General features: G+C 49.5%; 1 protein-coding gene across 2 annotated transcripts in view; it reads right to left on the reverse strand.

The window, feature by feature from the left end:
* The window catches only part of RAB40B (RAB40B, member RAS oncogene family), a 64147-nt gene that overhangs the window by 10560 nt on the left and 35443 nt on the right, over positions 1 to 18144 (reverse strand). For both annotated transcript variants that reach the window (XM_077458550.1, XM_077458551.1), the window contains exons 3-4: positions 10782 to 10842; positions 4165 to 4225 (exon numbers count right to left, since the gene is read on the reverse strand). In XM_077458550.1, coding sequence (XP_077314676.1) covers positions 4165 to 4225; positions 10782 to 10842 — 122 coding nt within the window. The remainder of the gene's footprint in view (positions 1 to 4164; positions 4226 to 10781; positions 10843 to 18144) is intronic.

Consider the following 18144-nt stretch of genomic DNA (forward strand, 5'->3'; position numbering starts at 1 on the left):
AGTGAGAAGAATGTTCCTTACATTGGTGATCAGTGGGAAGAATGTTCCTTACATTGGTGATCAGTGGGAAGAATGTTCCTTACATTGGTGATCAGTGAGAAGAATGTTCCTTACATTGGTGATCGGTGAGAAGAATGTTCCTTACATTGGTGATCAGTGAGAAGAATGTTCCTTACATTGGTGATCAGTGAGAAGAATGTTCCTTACATTGGTGATCAGTGAGGAGAATGTTCCTTACATTGGTGATCAGTGAGGAGAATGTTCCTTACATTGGTGATCAGTGAGAAGAATGTTCCTTACATTGGTGATCAGTGAGAAGAATGTTCCTTACATTGGTGATCAGTGAGAAGAATGTTCCTTACATTGGTGATCAGTGAGAAGAATGTTCCTTACATTGGTGATCAGTGAGAAGAATGTTCCTTACATTGGTGATCAGTGAGAAGAATGTTCCTTACATTGGTGATCAGTGAGAAGAATGTTTCTTACATTGGTGATCAGTGAGAAGAATGTTCCTTACATTGGTGATCAGTGGGAAGAATGTTCCTTACATTGGTGATCAGTGGGAAGAATGTTCCTTACATTGGTGATCAGTGAGAAGAATTTAGTGGTGTTTTTACCTCCCCCTTTACCTTTGCTGTGGACATCACTACCTGATGTGCAGCGATTGGTGGGCAGCACAAATGGGGTTAAATCAGGAGGTGAGGAGGCGTCACATTGCCTCCTCACTACCTGTCAATCGCCTCTGAAGTGCAATCCAAAAGCAGATCGAGCTTCAAAGGAAAGGTAGATTTAATTGCACATTGTATTCTATCCATACAGTGAAAACGTTCCGGGTAACAATCTCCGCACTCTTGGAGGCAGGCCGGGTTCCGGCTCTCGGGCTCTTGCACTCTTGGAGGCAGGCCGGGTTCTTGCTCTCGGGCTCTTGCAGTCTTGGAGCGAATGGTTTCTTGGCTGGCGGATAATTCCACTGAGATGTGTTGTTGGAGTGACTCAGACCGGCAGGAGAACTTTCCAAATTCCTCCATGGAGTTGGACTGGAGTAAGGAAATTGTTTATACAAAGGCCGTAAATCTCCGGCGTGTCTCCTGTCCGCGGCTTATCAGCCCCGTGCAGACCGGCCGGAACGGGCGACTGTTCCCTCCTCCGGAGCGCCGACAAGAGGACCTGTTATGGTTCCGACTTTCCAATTCCTGAGCCCAGATCTGCTGAGAACACACAGGGGCCAAAGCTGTCATTAGGAGACCTGTAGGGGCCCCTTTCACATCCCTGCAGTGCCTGAACACGGGGTTCAATGGCTGCCAGCGCCCCAAAATCCAAAGCAGCGCCCCAAAATGCAAAGCAGCGCCCCATGGTGCATTACTACACGTCAATTTTTTTCTCTAAAAATAATAAACATGTTAATCTTCCCTCCTCTGTGTAATGGTTTTGCACAGAGCAGCCCCGATCCTCCTCTTCTGGGGTCCCCTGTTGGAGCTCCTGGCTCCTCCCCCATACCAAACCGCTTGCTATAGGGGCACTAGTGTGTGCTCGATCCCGAGTCCATGGACACACAAAGCAAGGCTCAGCCTTGACCCCCCCCCCCCGAATCACTGGCTGTGATTGACAGCAGCAGGAGCCAGTGGCTTCCTCTGGTGTCTCTGAGCCAATGAGGAGGGAGGGAGCCGGGAGAGCTGCTGCTCTTGTGAACATCTCTGGATTGAGATCAGGCTCAAGTATTTGGGGGATGGGGGGAATGGGGGGGGGGGAATGGGGGGGCTGAACACAGAAGGTTTTTTTTTTTACCTTCATGCAAAGTGAATGGGACAGAAACGCGTGAGACAGCCGGACACAACAGCTGATGTCTTATTAAAACAGCCAATGGAATTTAATTGATAATCAAATTTGCAAAGCCATGGATTTCTAATCACACCCCAATGTAATAAGATACATAATACATAGTTACATATTGTTACATAGTTATTAGTCAGTTTGAAAAAATTCCCAACTAGTTCAACCAATAAAAAAATCATCATTGTCTAAGAGAGCTACAATATGAGAGAGATTATATATATTTATATACTGTGTGTGTGTATACATGCAGACACACAATATTACCAAAAGTATTGGGACGCCTGCCTTTACACACACACATGACCTTTAATGACCCCCCCAGTCTTAGTCCGGAGGGTTCAATATTGAGTTGGCCCTTTGCAGATATAACAGCTTCACCTCTTCTGGGAAGACCGTCCACAAGGTTTAGGAGGGTGTCTATGGGAAGGTTTGACCATTCTTCCAGAAGAACATTTGTGAGGTCAGGCACCGATTGATGTTGGATGAGAAGGCCTGGATCGCAGTCTACACTTTAATTGTTCCTCCACCCCAAACTCGCTCATCCATGTCTTTATGGACCTTGCTTTGTACACTGGTGGACAGTCATGTTGGAACAGGAAGGGGCTGATCCCAAATTGTTCCCACAAAGTTGGGAGCATGAAATTGTCCAAAATGTCTTGGTGTGCTGACGCCTTAAGAGTTCCCTTCACTGGAACTAAGGGGCCAAGCCCAACCCCTGAAAAAAAAAAAAAAAAAACACCATAATCGCTCCTCCACTGAATGATTTGGACCAGTGCCCGAAGCAAGGTCCAAAAAGACATGGATGAGCGAGTTTGGGGTGGAGGAACTTGACTGGCCTGCACAGACTCCTGACCTTGGCTCATTAGAACACCTTTGGGATGAACTGAAAGGTTGATGGCAATCCAAGTCTTCTCCTCCAACATCAGTACCTGTCCTGAACACCTTTGGGATGAATTGGTGGTTGATTGGGAGCCAGTCTTCTCATTCATCATCAGTACCTGACCTCAACCCTACTGAACACCTTTGGGATGAATTGAAAGGCCAATGGTTATTCAGGTCTTCTTTTCCAACATCAATTATTTGGACTTCAACCTCACTGAACATCTTTGGGCTGATGGCGATCCAGGCCTTCTGCTCCAAAATCAGTACCACACTTCAACCCTACTGAACACCTTTGGCATGAATTGGAAGACAAATTGTGATCCAGGGCTTCTTAGCCAACACCAGTACCTGACCTCGACCCTACGGAACACCTCTGGGATGAATTGGAGGTTAATGGTGATCCAGATCTTCTCCTCCAACATCAGTACTTGACCTCAACCCTACTGAACACCTTTGGGATGAATTGGAAGGCTGATGATGAGCCAGGTCTTCTTGTCAAACATCAGTACCTGACCTTGACCCTACGGAACGCCTCTGGGATGAATTGAAAGGTTAATGGTGATCTAGGTCTTATCATTCAACATCAGAACTTGACCTCAACCCTACTGAACACCTTTGGGATGAATTGAAAAGCCAATGGTGATCTAGGTCTTCTTGTCCAACATCAGTACCTGACCTCAACCCTATGGAACACCTTTGGGATGAATGGAAAGGCCAATGGTTATCCAGGTTTTCTCTTCCAACACCAATAATCAGACTTCTATGGAACACCTCTGGGATGAATTGAAAGGTTAATGGTGATCTAGGTCTTATCATTCAACATCAGTACCTGACCTCAACCCTACGGAACACCTTTGGGATGAATGGAAAGGCCAATGGTTATCCAGGTCTTCTCTTCCAACACCAATAACCAGACTTCAGCGGCATTGAACACCTTTGGGATGAATTGGAGGTTGATGGTGATCCAGATCTTCTCCTCCAACATCAGTACTTGACCTCAACCCTACTGAACACCTTTGGGATGAATAGAAAGGCCAATGGTGATCTAGGTCTTCTTGTCCAACATCAGTACCTGACCTCGACCCTATTGAACCCCTCCCCTCCCCCCTCTGGGATGAATTGAAAGGTGAATGGTGAACCCGGTCTTCTCATCAGCCCCCGACCTCAACCCTACTAAATACCATTCGGATGAACTGGAACTCCAATGGTGATTCTGCCCATTTGTGAGGTCAGGTGTTGGAAGAGAATCCAACATCGGCACCTGACCTCGTAAATGGGCAGAAATCCCCCCAAAATCTTTCGGAAAGTCTTCCCAGAAGCCATAAAAGGGGGCATCTCCATATTACAGGCCATGGTTATGGGACGTCAGGCCCAACAAGCTCATAGGAGGTGTGGCGGTCAGGTGACCACAAGTGGCCACTCGGCACGGGTTTTAGGTCTTCTCCTCACCTGAGCTCCTCTGGAATAAGAACGAAAAATAGTGCAAAATCTTCCTTGTCCTGAAGTGTCCCTACAAGGAAAAAAAGAAAAGGAAATGAAAACATTATAAAGAATAATAGAACATGAATGGAAGTGTAGAAACAAAGGGCCATGGAGAGAACAATGGGCTTCTATGGGAAGAAGACCATCGGCCATGTTTATAGATGGAGGTCACATGACACGAGGAGGGATTACGAGATGAATTTCTGTCCCGGTGGAGAGGAATCTCCTCTCCGCTCCAATGGAGACAATGTTGTTACAGGGAAATTATTAGATATTTCCACTGAGGGCACATCTGACCTCCATCTACGCAGTTTGCAAGATAAGCGCATTTTTGATCGTCTTTTTTACCTGCTCGCTCTTCCATATTTTTTTTAATTTATATTTGAAACTTCAATTTTCTAGATTAGCCACTAGAGGGCACAAACACTCAGTTTACATTTATTCCGCCTTGCTTCTTCACAGTTTGTGAGATAAGAGATCGGCCTCACAGGGGGTGCATTGTTTTAGGTGAGCCGGTCAGGCCGACCCATAGACAAGCATTGCGGAAAGGAGACGTAAAGTTCAATCGTTGTAATAAGGGGAGCAGAGGCTGCATAGGCCATGAGATCATAGGAATGTCCCCATGTATCTAGGACTGTGTATTGGGGAGATCTTCCGTCACTTCCTGTTCCAGTGACACCCGGAAAAGGAAATGGAGGATGTGGTTGTCACTGGGACAGAGAAGAACAGATGGGAATAAAAACATTGTCAGAGGTGCCAAGCATTCCGTACTCTACAAAGAATGTGTCCCTCCTGCCCAATGCACTTCTTGTAGAATACAAGCTCACCCCATCCACCCACCAGACAAACCCGCTGCAAGCCTGATTTCAGATTTCAGGTAGTCTGTGGCCTCTCATAATAATGGATTTGTTACATTGGGGGGAATTCACACGTCTGATGGGGGTTTTCTGAAGAGATTTCTCTGATGTTGTTGTTTAATCTCCAGATCTGCGGAGTAAATTCTTCGGAGTGAGAGTAATACATCCACATGTTATAGAGATCAGCGCTGATGGCTTTTCCCGACTTGCTGCTGGCGCGGCCCCGTCTGAGCTCTGCTGCCAAATCAGCACTGATGGGGGGAGAAGAAAGGTCGGCCAGGAACTCCAACCACAGAGCGCAGACAGAGGGATTACCAACCTTCTCTCTCACTCTGTCCTGTGTGACTATACAGAGGGGGGGCGAGAGAAAGGGGAACTACAAGTCCCAGAATCTCCCCCTACCTCACATTTGTGACTAAACAGAGGGGGGGGGGGCGAGAGAAAGGGGAACTACAAGTCCCAGCATCTCCCCCTACCTCATATGTGTGACTATACAGAGGGAGGCGAGAGAAAGGGGAACTACAAGTTCCAACATCTCCCCCTACCTCATATGTGTGACTATACAGAGGGAGGCGAGAGAAAGGGGAACTACAAGTCCCAGCATCTCCCCCTACCTCATATGTGTGACTATACAGAGGGGGGCGAGAGAAAGGGGAACTACAAGTCCCAGCATCTCCCCCTACCTCATATATGTGACTATACAGAGGGGGGCGAGAGAAAGGGGAACTACAAGTCCCAGCATCTCCCCCTACCTCATATGTGTGACTATACAGAGGGGGGCGAGAGAAAGGGGGAGATGCTGGGACTTGTAGTTCCCCTCTCTCTCGCCCCCCCTCTGTATAGTCACACATATGAAGTAGGGGAGATGCTGGGACTTGTAGTTCCCCTACCTCATATGTGTGACTATACAAAGGGAGGCGAAAGAAAGGGGAACTACAAGTTCCAACATCTACTCCTACCTCATATACGAGTGACATCACTGCACTCCAGATATAAGATATATTATACAGGAGTGATGATATATATATATATATATATATATAGCAGATCATTGAAGATATTTTTGAGGCTCCTCTAGAAGTGTAATAAGCACATACTGTATATAGAAGGGGTCCGCATAATGTATACAGAGGGGGTCCGCATGCTGTATACAGAGGGGGCCTGCATGCTGTATACAGAAGGGGTCCTCATACTGTATACAGAGGGGGCCCACATGCTGTATACAGAAGGGGTCCTCATACTGTATACAGAGGGGGCCCACATGCTGTATACAGAGGGGGCCCACATGCTGTATACAGAAGGGGGCCCACATGCTGTATACAGAAGGGGGCCCACATGCTGTATACAGAAGGGGGCCCACATGCTGTATACAGAAGGGGGCCCACATGCTGTATACAGAAGGGGTCCTCATACTGTATACAGAGGGGGCCCACATGCTGTATACAGAAGGGGCCCTCATACTGTATACAGAAGGGTTTACAATTCTATGTCAGGTAATGACATTCTATTGGATGATTGGAGATGAGAACTCCTCCTCCCCCCCCCCCCCCCCGGCTTGGACCCCTCTTTCCTTTGCAGCGCCAATTTTTACGTTTGTAAGAAAACGTGAAGACTCAGCCGCCATCGATCTATAATTACATCCGTGACACCATAATTACCGCCATCACAAGGACACTTTGCGGGGCGCGTTGTGTCTTTCTAATTGGACGCAGCCTTCTACATCCCCCACATCACTTCTGTCCCCGATATTAACCCCATCATGGCTGAGCGACCCAACAAATGCCAGATTGTACCCAGGAATGAGTGCAGATAATACACAATCATCAAATGTGATGTGAGGAGCACTGAGGAGGGAACCTGAGGGATGGGGACACCGGGGGGATGGGGGCCCCTGAGGGATGGGGACACCGGGGGGATGGGGGCCCCTGAGGGATGGGGACACCGGGGGGATGGGGGCCCCTGAGGGATGGGGACACCGGGGGGATGGGGGCCCCTGAGGGATGGGGACACCGGGGGGATGGGGGCCCCCCGAGGGATGGGGAGACTAATGGGGGAACATGATGGCTCTTGCCATGCAGACAGGAAGTTTCTGCAAAGAGGCTGCAGGAGATCAACAGCAATAAAAGGAGAAAAGAAATGAGAACAGAAAGATTTTATTTTAAAAAATGTCAGTTGTTTTTGCGTCATCCAGATTACATCTCCTTCATAATGACGCCTGAAGAGGGACTGTGTGCAGAACTTGTACTGAGACCGGAGGAATTCCCGGATATATTCTTCATTTCACACTATCCCTCCCCACTGATACCAATGATGGGGCACTATTCCTCCCACTGATACCAATGATGGGGCACTATTCCTCCCACTGATACCAATGATGGGGCACTATTCCTCCCACTGACACCAATGATGGGGCACTATTCCTCCCACTGACCCCAATGATGGGGCACTATTCCCCCCACTGATACCAATGATGGGGCACTATTCCTCCCACTGACACCAATGATGGGACACTATTCCTCCCACTGACACCAATGATGGGACACTATTCCTCCCACTGACACCAATGATGGGGCACTATTCCTCCAACTGACACCAATGATGGGGCACTATTCCTCCCACTGACACCAATGATGGGGCACTATTCCTCCCACTGACACCAATGATGGGGCACTATTCCTCCCACTGACACCAATGATGGGGCACTATTCCTCCCACTGACCCCAATGATGGGGCACTATTCCTCCCACTGATAACAATGATGGGGCACTATTCCTCCCACTGATACCAATGATGGGACACTATTCCTCCCACTGACACCAATGATGGGGCACTATTCCTCCCACTGATACCAATGATGGGGCACTATTCCTCCCACTGACACCAATGATGGGGCACTATTCCTCCCACTGATACCAATGATGGGGCGCTATTCCTCCCACTGACACCAATGATGGGGCACTATTCTCCCACTGACACCAATGATGGGGCACTATTCCTCCCACTGATACCAATGATGGGGCGCTATTCCCCCCACTGACACCAATGATGGGGCACTATTCCTCCCACTGACACCAATGATGGGGCACTATTCCCCCCACTGACACCAATGATGGGGCACTATTCCTCCCACTGATACCAATGATGGGGCACTATTCCTCCCACTGATACCGATGATGGGGCACTATTCCTCCCACTGACACCAATGATGGGGCACTAATCCTCCCACTGACACCAATGACGGGGCACTAATCCTCCCACTGATACCAATGATGGGGCACTATTCCTCCCACTGACACCAATGATGGGGCACTATTCCTCCCACTGATACCGATGATGGGGCACTATTCCTCCCACTGACACCAATGATGGGGCACTATTCCTCCCACTGACACCAATGATGGGGCACTATTCCCCCCCACTGACACCAATGATGGGGCACTATTCCCCCCCACTGACACCAATGATGGGGCACTATTCCCCCCCACTGACACCAATGATGGGGCACTATTCCTCCCACTGACACCAATGATGGGGCACTATTCCTCCCACTGACACCAATGATGGGGCACTATTCCTCCCACTGACACCAATGATGGGGCACTATTCCTCCCACTGATACCAATGATGGGGCACTATTCCTCCCACTGATACCAATGATGGGGCACTATTCCCCCCACTGACACCAATGATGGGGCACTATTCCTCCCACTGATACCGATGATGGGGCACTATTCCTCCCACTGATACCAATGATGGGGCACTATTCCTCCCACTGATACCAATGATGGGGCACTATTCCCCCCACTGACACCAATGATGGGGCACTATTCCTCCCACTGATACCGATGATGGGGCACTATTCCTCCCACTGATACCAATGATGGGCACTATTCCTCCCACTGATACCAATGATGGGGCACTATTCCTCCCACTGACACCAATGATGGGGCACTATTCCTCCCACTGATACCAATGACGGGGCACTATTCCTCGCACTGATACCAATGACGGGGCACTATTCCTCCCACTGACACCAATGATGGGGCACTATTCCTCCCACTGATACCAATGATGGGGCACTATTCCTCCCACTGATACCAATGATGGGGCACTATTCCTCCCCACTGATTCCAATGGTGGGGCACTATTCCTCCCACTGACACCAATGATGGGGCACTATTCCTCCCCACTGATTCCAATGGTGGGGCACTATTCCTTCCACTGACACCAATGATGGGGCACTATTCCCCCCACTGACACCAATGATGGGGCACTATTCCCCCCTACTGACACCAATGATGGGGCACTATTCCTCCCACTGACACCAATGATGGGGCACTACTCCTCCCACTGACACCAATGATGGGGCACTATTCCCCCCACTGATACCAATGATGGGGCACTATTCCTCCCACTGATTCCAATGATGGGGCACTATTCCTCCCACTGACACCAATGATGGGGCACTATTCCCCCCACTGACACCAATGATGGGGCACTATTCCTCCCCACTGATTCCAATGGTGGGGCACTATTCCTCCCACTGACACCAATGATGGGGCACTATTCCTCCCCACTGATTCCAATGGTGGGGCACTATTCCTCCCACTGACACCAATGATGGGGCACTATTCCCCCCACTGACACCAATGATGGGGCACTATTCCCCCCTACTGACACCAATGATGGGGCACTATTCCTCCCACTGACACCAATGATGGGGCACTATTCCTCCCACTGACACCAATGATGGGACACTATTCCTCCCACTGACACCAATGATGGGACACTATTCCTCCCACTGACACCAATGATGGGGCACTATTCCTCCCACTGACACCAATGATGGGGCACTATTCCCCCCACTGACACCAATGATGGGGCACTATTCCCCCCTACTGACACCAATGATGGGGCACTATTCCTCCCACTGACACCAATGATGGGGCACTATTCCTCCCACTGACACCAATGATGGGGCACTATTCCTCCCACTGACACCAATGATGGGACACTATTCCTCCCACTGACACCAATGATGGGGCACTATTCCCCCCACTGATACCAATGATGGGGCACTATTCCTCCCACTGATTCCAATGGTGGGTAACTAATCCTCCTATTGCCATAAGCCATGGAATACGATTCCTCCCACTGACACCAAGCATAAGGGATCTATTCCTCCTGCCAATACCGAAGATGGGGGATGGGACCCTGGGACATTTTCGACTCCAACTGTAATGAAATATGTTCTACGATGTGCAGGAAGAGGACGGGGCAGCCTGGCACAGTGCAGGAAGAGGACGGGGCAGCCTGGCACAGTGCAGGAAGAGGACGGGGCAGCCTGGCACAGTGCAGGAAGAGGACGGGGCAGCCCGGCACAGTGCAGGAAGAGGACGGGGCAGCCCGGCACAGTGCTGGAAGAGGACGGGGCAGCCTGGCACAGTGAGTCTGTGTGCCGCCCATCGAGCAGCCAATTCAAAGGGCTGCCCTCTGTGCGTTTGTCACCCAAAAGGAGCTTCTGCTCCTCATTGGGAAAGAATCGCTCCGCGTTTGAGGTGCCATTACAAATAATTGACTGCGATTCCAAAACACATAATGTGGGCGGGGTCTTAATATATTTTTAAATATAACTGTACAGAGCAAACTTGGTCCCCCGGAAAATGTGAAATGAAAACGACGGGATGTGGGGGACACAGAATATCGGACATTCTAAACACGACCCACCAGAGCTGCAGCTTTATCCGTCGCCCGTCCAGCAGAATAGTCGTCGTCTTGTAGTCAATTCCTGCAAAAAAATAAAATAAAAGTAATTAGCGAAGTTAAAAATGTAATCATTTTAATATAAATTTTCACAAGCATAGCGCAATGTAATACCGCCAGGGGTGGGACCCGCTCATCACTGATGTCACAACCCCGGGATACTCTGACCCCGCCCCTTTCATTCATTGGATATCACTCCTTTCACTCATGAGGCTCAGCATGTGGGAGTTACCTGATCTGCATGCAAAACACGCCCCACTCCTTCAGACCGATACCCACCCAACAAGGCATTTTGATATTTGCATAACTCCTCCTAGTGCTTGCATCAGGACTGATGGCTCTTGAGGAGTACTGAGGCCCCTCCCACCAGCCATGATCTGCCTGCATTGCATAGAGAAGTATAGGGACCCAGTGATGAGGTCATTGGCCCAAGATTAAAAGCGTTGTAAATGCAGAAGGTACAATCTATGCATTAAGATAAAAAAACCTTCTGTGTGTAGCAGCCCCCCCAATACTTACCTGAGCCCCCTCTCTCTCCATGAATGTGAAAGCCATCCGGGACACTCCTCCTGATTGGCCCGAGTGCCTCGGCCATCTGGAACTGCCCTCCCCTGATTGGCTGAGACTCAGCAGTGGAGTCATTGGCTCCCACGGATGTCAAAGTCAGTCAGCCAATCAGGGGAGAGAGGGGGCAGGGCAGGGGCGGGGCTCCATGTCTGAATGGATACACAGAACCGTGACTCGGCTCGGGTGCCCCCATAGGAAGTTGCTGGTCTATAGGGGTCACTCTTCAGGAGGGAGGAGCCAGGAAGAGGAGGATCGGTCCGCTCTGTGTAAAACCAGCTGCACAGAGGAGGGAAGTGCAACATGTTTGTTATCAAAGAAAGAAATAAAACGAGACTTTACAATCACTTTAGAAAGTTATACTAAAGTCTTCTTTTTTTTTTCTGCAAAAGTAACAAAGTTGTTGTACTTCTCTCCTCTGCAATGGGTTTGCCCCGATCCTCCTCTTCTCGGGTCCCTCGCCGGTGCTCCTGGCCCCTCCCTCCTGCCAAGTGACCCCCACAGCAAGCAGTTTCCTATGGGGGCACCCGAATGAGCCGCAAAGCTGTGGGGCCTATTGAACACAGAGCTGTGGTTCGGCCCCGCACCCTCTCTCTCCTCATTGGCTGACTTTGATTGACAGCAGCCATTGGCACCACTGCTGTGTCTCAGCCAATCAGGAGGGAGAGTCCCGGATGGCCGAGGCACTCGTGGAGCATCGCTGGATCGAGATGGGACTCGGGTAAGTATTAGCCCCTGTACACACGGTCGGAGATTTCGACAACCAAATCCGTCGGATTTTGTCCGAAACTGTTGCATACACACGGTCGGACAAAGTTGTCGAAAAATCCGATCGTACAGAACGTGATGACGTTATTTCGTTACGATGGGACTACATTCAGGCTAGTAGCCAATAGCTTTGAGGTAGGAATTTGATCTGAGCATGCGTGGCACTTTGTCCGATCGGAATTCTCTACACATGATCGGATTAGGTCTGACCGGCCCAGTTGGTCGGAAAATATTTCCGGCAAGTTGGAAAATTGGGTCCGACAGATATTCCGACGGAAAAAGTCCGATGCAGACCACACACAGTCGGATTATCCGACGACACGCTCCGATAAGACGCATTCCGACGGATTCTCAGACCGTGTGTACAAGGGCTTAGGGGGGTAGCTGCACACTGAAGGTTTTTATTCTTCAGCATTTTATTTATCATTTATTCATTTATCTTCTTCTTCCACAAGTTATATAATGAAAACAGAAAGAATTTTCTTTAGCAAGTTGATGACGGGAATGTAAAACACACTACAGGCCACTTTATTAGCTACACCTGTTCAGTTGCTCGGTAACACAAATTGCTAATCAGTCAATCGCACAACAGCAACTCAATGCATTTCGGCATCTAGATGCGGTGAAGACGACTTTCTGAAATTCACACGAGAATCAGAATGGGGGGAGAAAGGGGATCTGGGTGACTTTGAACGTGGCATGGTTGTTGGTAGCAGACGGGCCGGTCGGAGTATTTCTGGGATCTTCACACACAACATCTCTCGGGGATTACAGAGAATGGTGGGAAAAAGAGAAACTATCCAGTGAGCGGCGATTGTGTGGAGGAAAATGCCTTGTTGAGGTCAGAGGAGAATGGGCAGACTGGTTCCAGATGATAGAGAGACAACAGGAAATCCAATAATCTTTCGTTACACCCGAGGTATGCAGAATACCATCTCTGACCACACAACACATCCAACCAGGAAGAAAATGGGCTACAGCAGCAGAAGACCACACTGGGTGGCACTCTTGTCAGCTAAGAACAGGAAACTGAGGCTACAATTGGCACAGGATCACCAACGTTGGACAATAGAAGATTGGAAAAACATTGTCTAGTCTGATGAGTCTGGATTGTGTAATGGTGTGGGGGATGGGGTATCACCGGTTCAGGCTGGTGGTGGGGGTGTAATGGTGTGGGGGATGGGGTATCACCGGTTCAGGCTGGTGGTGGGGGTGTAATGGTGTGGGGGATGGGGTATCACCGGGTCAGGCTGGTGGTGGGGGTGTAATGGTGTGGGGGATGGGGTATCACCGGTTCAGGCTGGTGGTGGGGGTGTAATGGTGTGGGGGATGGGGTATCACGGGTTCAGGCTGGTGGTGGGGGGTGTAATGGTGTGGGGGATGGGGTATCACCGGTTCAGGCTGGTGGTGGGGGTGTAATGGTGTGGGGGATGGGATATCACGGGTTCAGGCTGGTGGTGGGGGGTGTAATGGTGTGGGGGATGGGGTATCACCGGTTCAGGCTGGTGGTGGGGGTGTAATGGTGTGGGGGATGGGGTATCACCGGTTCAGGCTGGTGGTGGGGGTGTAATGGTGTGGGGGGTGGGGTATCACCGGTTCAGGCTGGTGGTGGGGTGTAATGGTGTGGGGGATGGGGTATCACCGGTTCAGGCTGGTGGTGGGGGTGTAATGGTGTGGGGGTGGGGTATCACCGGTTCAGGCTGGTGGTGGGGGTGTAATGGTGTGGGGGATGGGATATCACCGGTTCAGGCTGGTGGTGGGGGTGTAATGGTGTGGGGGATGGGGTATCACCAGTTCAGGCTGGTGGTGGGGGTGTAATGGTGTGGGGGATGGGGTATCACCGGTTCAGGCTGGTGGTGGGGGTGTAATGGTGTGGGGGATGGGGTATCACCGGTTCAGGCTGGTGGTGGGGGTGTAATGGTGTGGGGGATGGTGTTTAATCACCATGCCCCCCCCCCCCGAGTATTGTTGCTGACCAAGTCCATCCCTTTACATGCAGATACAATTGTAGCTTTGTATGGGACCCCGAAGACCACCTATTTCTTCGTTTTCTGTAGAGTAGAGAGGGGATAAAACCCATTGGGGAATTTTTATTTATTTCTGCCCCACCCCACAGCGATCGATGGTTCACTTGGCGCTGAGGTTGGTGGAGGGTCTCGGGTATCGTGGAAATCGTTTCTCCCATCCCCCATAAAACATCCCCCATTAATGCAAAGATCTGGTTTACAAGTCGGCTGTATGGAATGACATTTTCTGGTTGGGTTTGTCTCGCTGATCCGGGAATGTTTTGCGGCGCTCTCTATTGTGCACAGAGGATGTCGGCGCGCTCTCGGCGATGGCTCGTGGGAGTAGCGGAGGTGTGCCATCTTGGGAACACGGTGTGCCAGCCTCGCTGTGTTCTCAGTGCTAATTTTAAACCCCCCGTGGAAAGGTAGCGAAGCAATGTGTGCGCTCGATCATGTGCTCGATTACTGCGGGGAAGGTGTCAAATCATAGCTGCATGAAAACAATGACTGGATGGGGGGGGGGGATGGGCTGCCCGCTCTGCTCCACCTATAAATGAAAGGGAAAGCTGTGCAGGGATTTTTAGGATCAGAATAGTAATGGACGGGCATATCAAAAAATGAGTTTCCATAGTAACTAGATCAAATAAAAAAAAAGGAAATTTGACAGCAACAGGAACTGCAAATAAACCCCCAAAAACAACCAGAATTCCGCTGGTGGGTGGGCGGCTTTGGTCTTGTGACAATCATATCACTTTATAAAAACCTCCGAGATCACCCAGAAGTCATTGACGGGTACATTCGACTTGCTCTGGACCTGCCCTAAACCTGCTTCTGACCTTCCCCTGAGCCACTTTGAACCTGCCCTTGACTTGCTTCAGGCCCGCCCTCGACCTGCCTCCATGGCCCGCCCTCGACCTGCCTCCATGGCCCGCCCTCGACCTGCCTCCATGGCCCGCCCTCGACCTGCCTCCATGGCCCGCCCTCGACCAGCTCCTGAGCCACTTTGGACCTGCCCTTGACTTGTTTCAGACCCGTCCTCAACCAGCTTCTGGCCTGCCCTCGACCTATGGTTTTGCATTCCCATTGATTCGTATTTAAGCAAACAAAAGCCAGCCAAAGCAGCTTACTGATCAAGTGAGGAATGGCCCCAGGGTGTTGCATCTTAAATATCTCCTGAAACACTAACAATGGGTCAGAATTCCTTCCATTGGACACCATCAATGGGTCAGAATTCCTTCCATTGGACACCAACAATGGGTCAGAATTCCTTCCATTGGACACCATCAATGGGTCAGAATTCCTTCCATTGGACACCAACAATGGGTCAGAATTCCTTCCATTGGACACCATCAATGGGTCAGAATTCCTTCCATTGGACATCAATGGGTCAGAATTCCTTCCATTGGACACCAACAATGGGTCAGAATTCCTTCCATTGGACACCAACAATGGGTCAGAATTCCTTCCATTGGACACCAACAATGGGTCAGAATTCCTTCCATTGGACACCAACAATGGGTCAGAATTCCTTTCATTGGACACCAACAATGGGTCAGAATTCGTTCCATTTGACACCAATGGGGCAGAATTCCTTCCATTGGACACCAAAAATGGGGCAGAATTCCTTCCATTGACACCAACAATGGGTCAGAATTCCTTCCATTGACACCAACAATGGGTCAGAATTCCTTCCATTGACACCAACAATGGGTCAGAATTCCTTCCATTGACACCAGTGATACAGCAGAATTCCTTCCATTGACAATAACGATGGGGCACTATTCCTCCCAGTGTCACCAATAGGGCATTGTTCACTCTCACTTGACGCCAGGACATGTTCTACTCCCACTGGCCCTAGCCTGGCCCCCCTAAAGTCTGTAGGACGGTAAACTAGCCCTTAGAAAGTTTGGAGATCCCTGCTGCATGCAATTGTTGGGCAAGTCCCACCATGCCAAACCAGCTAAAGATTGGCCAGGCAGCCATAATGACACTTTCAGTTCCACAAAAGCTGGCTGCATTGGTGGTCCATCGCCGCACTACATGGTGTATGTAGAAACTCAAATACGCAACAATTGAACACGTCATCTACCTACAGATCAGGTGAGCTTTCCACTAATTACTCCAAATCTGACATTTGCTATGAGAATACGCGGTCCTTCCTGCATCGCTGGATAATACACCGGCTCCTGAGCCGCGTATAATTACCCATCCTCCCCCTTATAATTCAGGATATGAAACATGCGGATATCTGTTTAGTGTGACAGCGCTGTGATTCATCACATTCATTAACAAGTACAATGAGAAAACACCAGCTATTTTTACCGGCCCCCGGGGGCCAATCCTTCACAAGTGTCCCCAAACTCGTGACTGCTCCTCCGCAGGACAACATTGACCGCATCTCATGAGGTGGCTATGAGTTCACGGTAATATTTCCATTCCTTTCCACAAACAGAGCGCTACAATTTCCAATATGGGGGGGGGGGGGGGGTATCACATAGAAGCCTAAATGTATTTATCTCAACAATCAATCCTTCCAAAAATTGAGTCAGTCTTGGAAAAGTTCATTGACCCATCAGATTCTTAAACAGTCTCCAATGAATGGATATCTTATGTTCTCATGAATATGAAGGGTCTCGGTGATGTCACTGGTCTAGTGATTGGATAGGCTGTGTTCTCATGGATATGAAGGGTCTCGGTGATGTCACTGGTCTAGTGATTGGATAGGCTGTGTTCTCATGAATATGAAGGGTCTCGGTGATGTCACTGGTCTCTAGTGATTGGATAGGCTGTGTTCTCATGAATATGAAGGGTCTCGGTGATGTCACTGGTCTCTAGTGATGGATAGGCTGTGTTCTCATGAATATGAAGGGTCTCGGTGATGTCACTGGTCTCTAGTGATTGGATAGGCTGTGTTCTCATGAATATGAAGGGTCTCGGTGATGTCACTGGTCTCTAGTGATTGGATAGGCTGTGTTCTCATGAATATGAAGGGTCTCGGTGATGTCACTGGTCTCTAGTGATTGGATAGGCTGTGTTCTCATGAATATGAAGGGTCTCGGTGATGTCACTGGTCTCTAGTGATTGGATAGGCTGTGTTCTCATGAATATGAAGGGTCTCGGTGATGTCACTGGTCTCTAGTGATTGGGATAGGCTGTGTTCTCATGAATATGAAGGGTCTCGGTGATGTCACTGGTCTAGTGATTGGATAGGCTGTGTTCTCATGAATATGAAGGGTCTCGGTGATGTCACTGGTCTAGTGATTGGATAGGCTGTGTTCTCATGAATATGAAGGGTCTCGGTGATGTCACTGGTCTAGTGATTGGATAGGCTGTGTTCTCATGAATATGAAGGGTATCGGTGATGTCACTGGTCTCTAGTGATTGGATAGGCTGTGTTCTCATGAATATGAAGGGTCTCGGTGATGTCACTGGTCTCTAGTGATTGGATAGGCTGTGTTCTCATGAATATGAAGGGTCTCGGTGATGTCACTGGTCTCTAGTGATTGGATAGGCTGTGTTCTCTCGAATATGAAGGGTCTCGGTGATGTCACTGGTCTCTAGTGATTGGATAGGCTGTGTTCTCATGAATATGAAGGGTCTCTGTGATGTCACTGGTCTCTAGTGATTGGGTAGGCTGTGTTCTCATGAATATGAAGGGTCTCGGTGATGTCACTGGTCTCTAGTGATTGGATAGGCTGTGTTCTCATGAATATGAAGGGTCTCAGTGATGTCACTGGTCTCTAGTGATTGGATAGCTTATGTTCTCATGAATATGAAGGGTCTCGGTGATGTCACTGGTCTCTAGTGATTGGATAGGCTGTGTTCTCATGAATATGAAGGGTCTCGGTGATGTCACTGGTCTCTAGTGATTGGATAGGCTGTGTTCTCATGAATATGAAGGGTCTCGGTGATGTCACTGGTCTCTAGTGATTGGATAGGCTGTGTTCTCATGAATATGAAGGGCCTCGGTGATGTCACTGGTCTCTAGT

Source organism: Lithobates pipiens, unplaced genomic scaffold, assembly GCF_037356315.1.
Source record: "Lithobates pipiens isolate NorthernLeopardFrog02 unplaced genomic scaffold, aLitPip1_a1.2 Scaffold_28, whole genome shotgun sequence".
Taxonomy (NCBI): domain Eukaryota; kingdom Metazoa; phylum Chordata; class Amphibia; order Anura; family Ranidae; genus Lithobates; species Lithobates pipiens.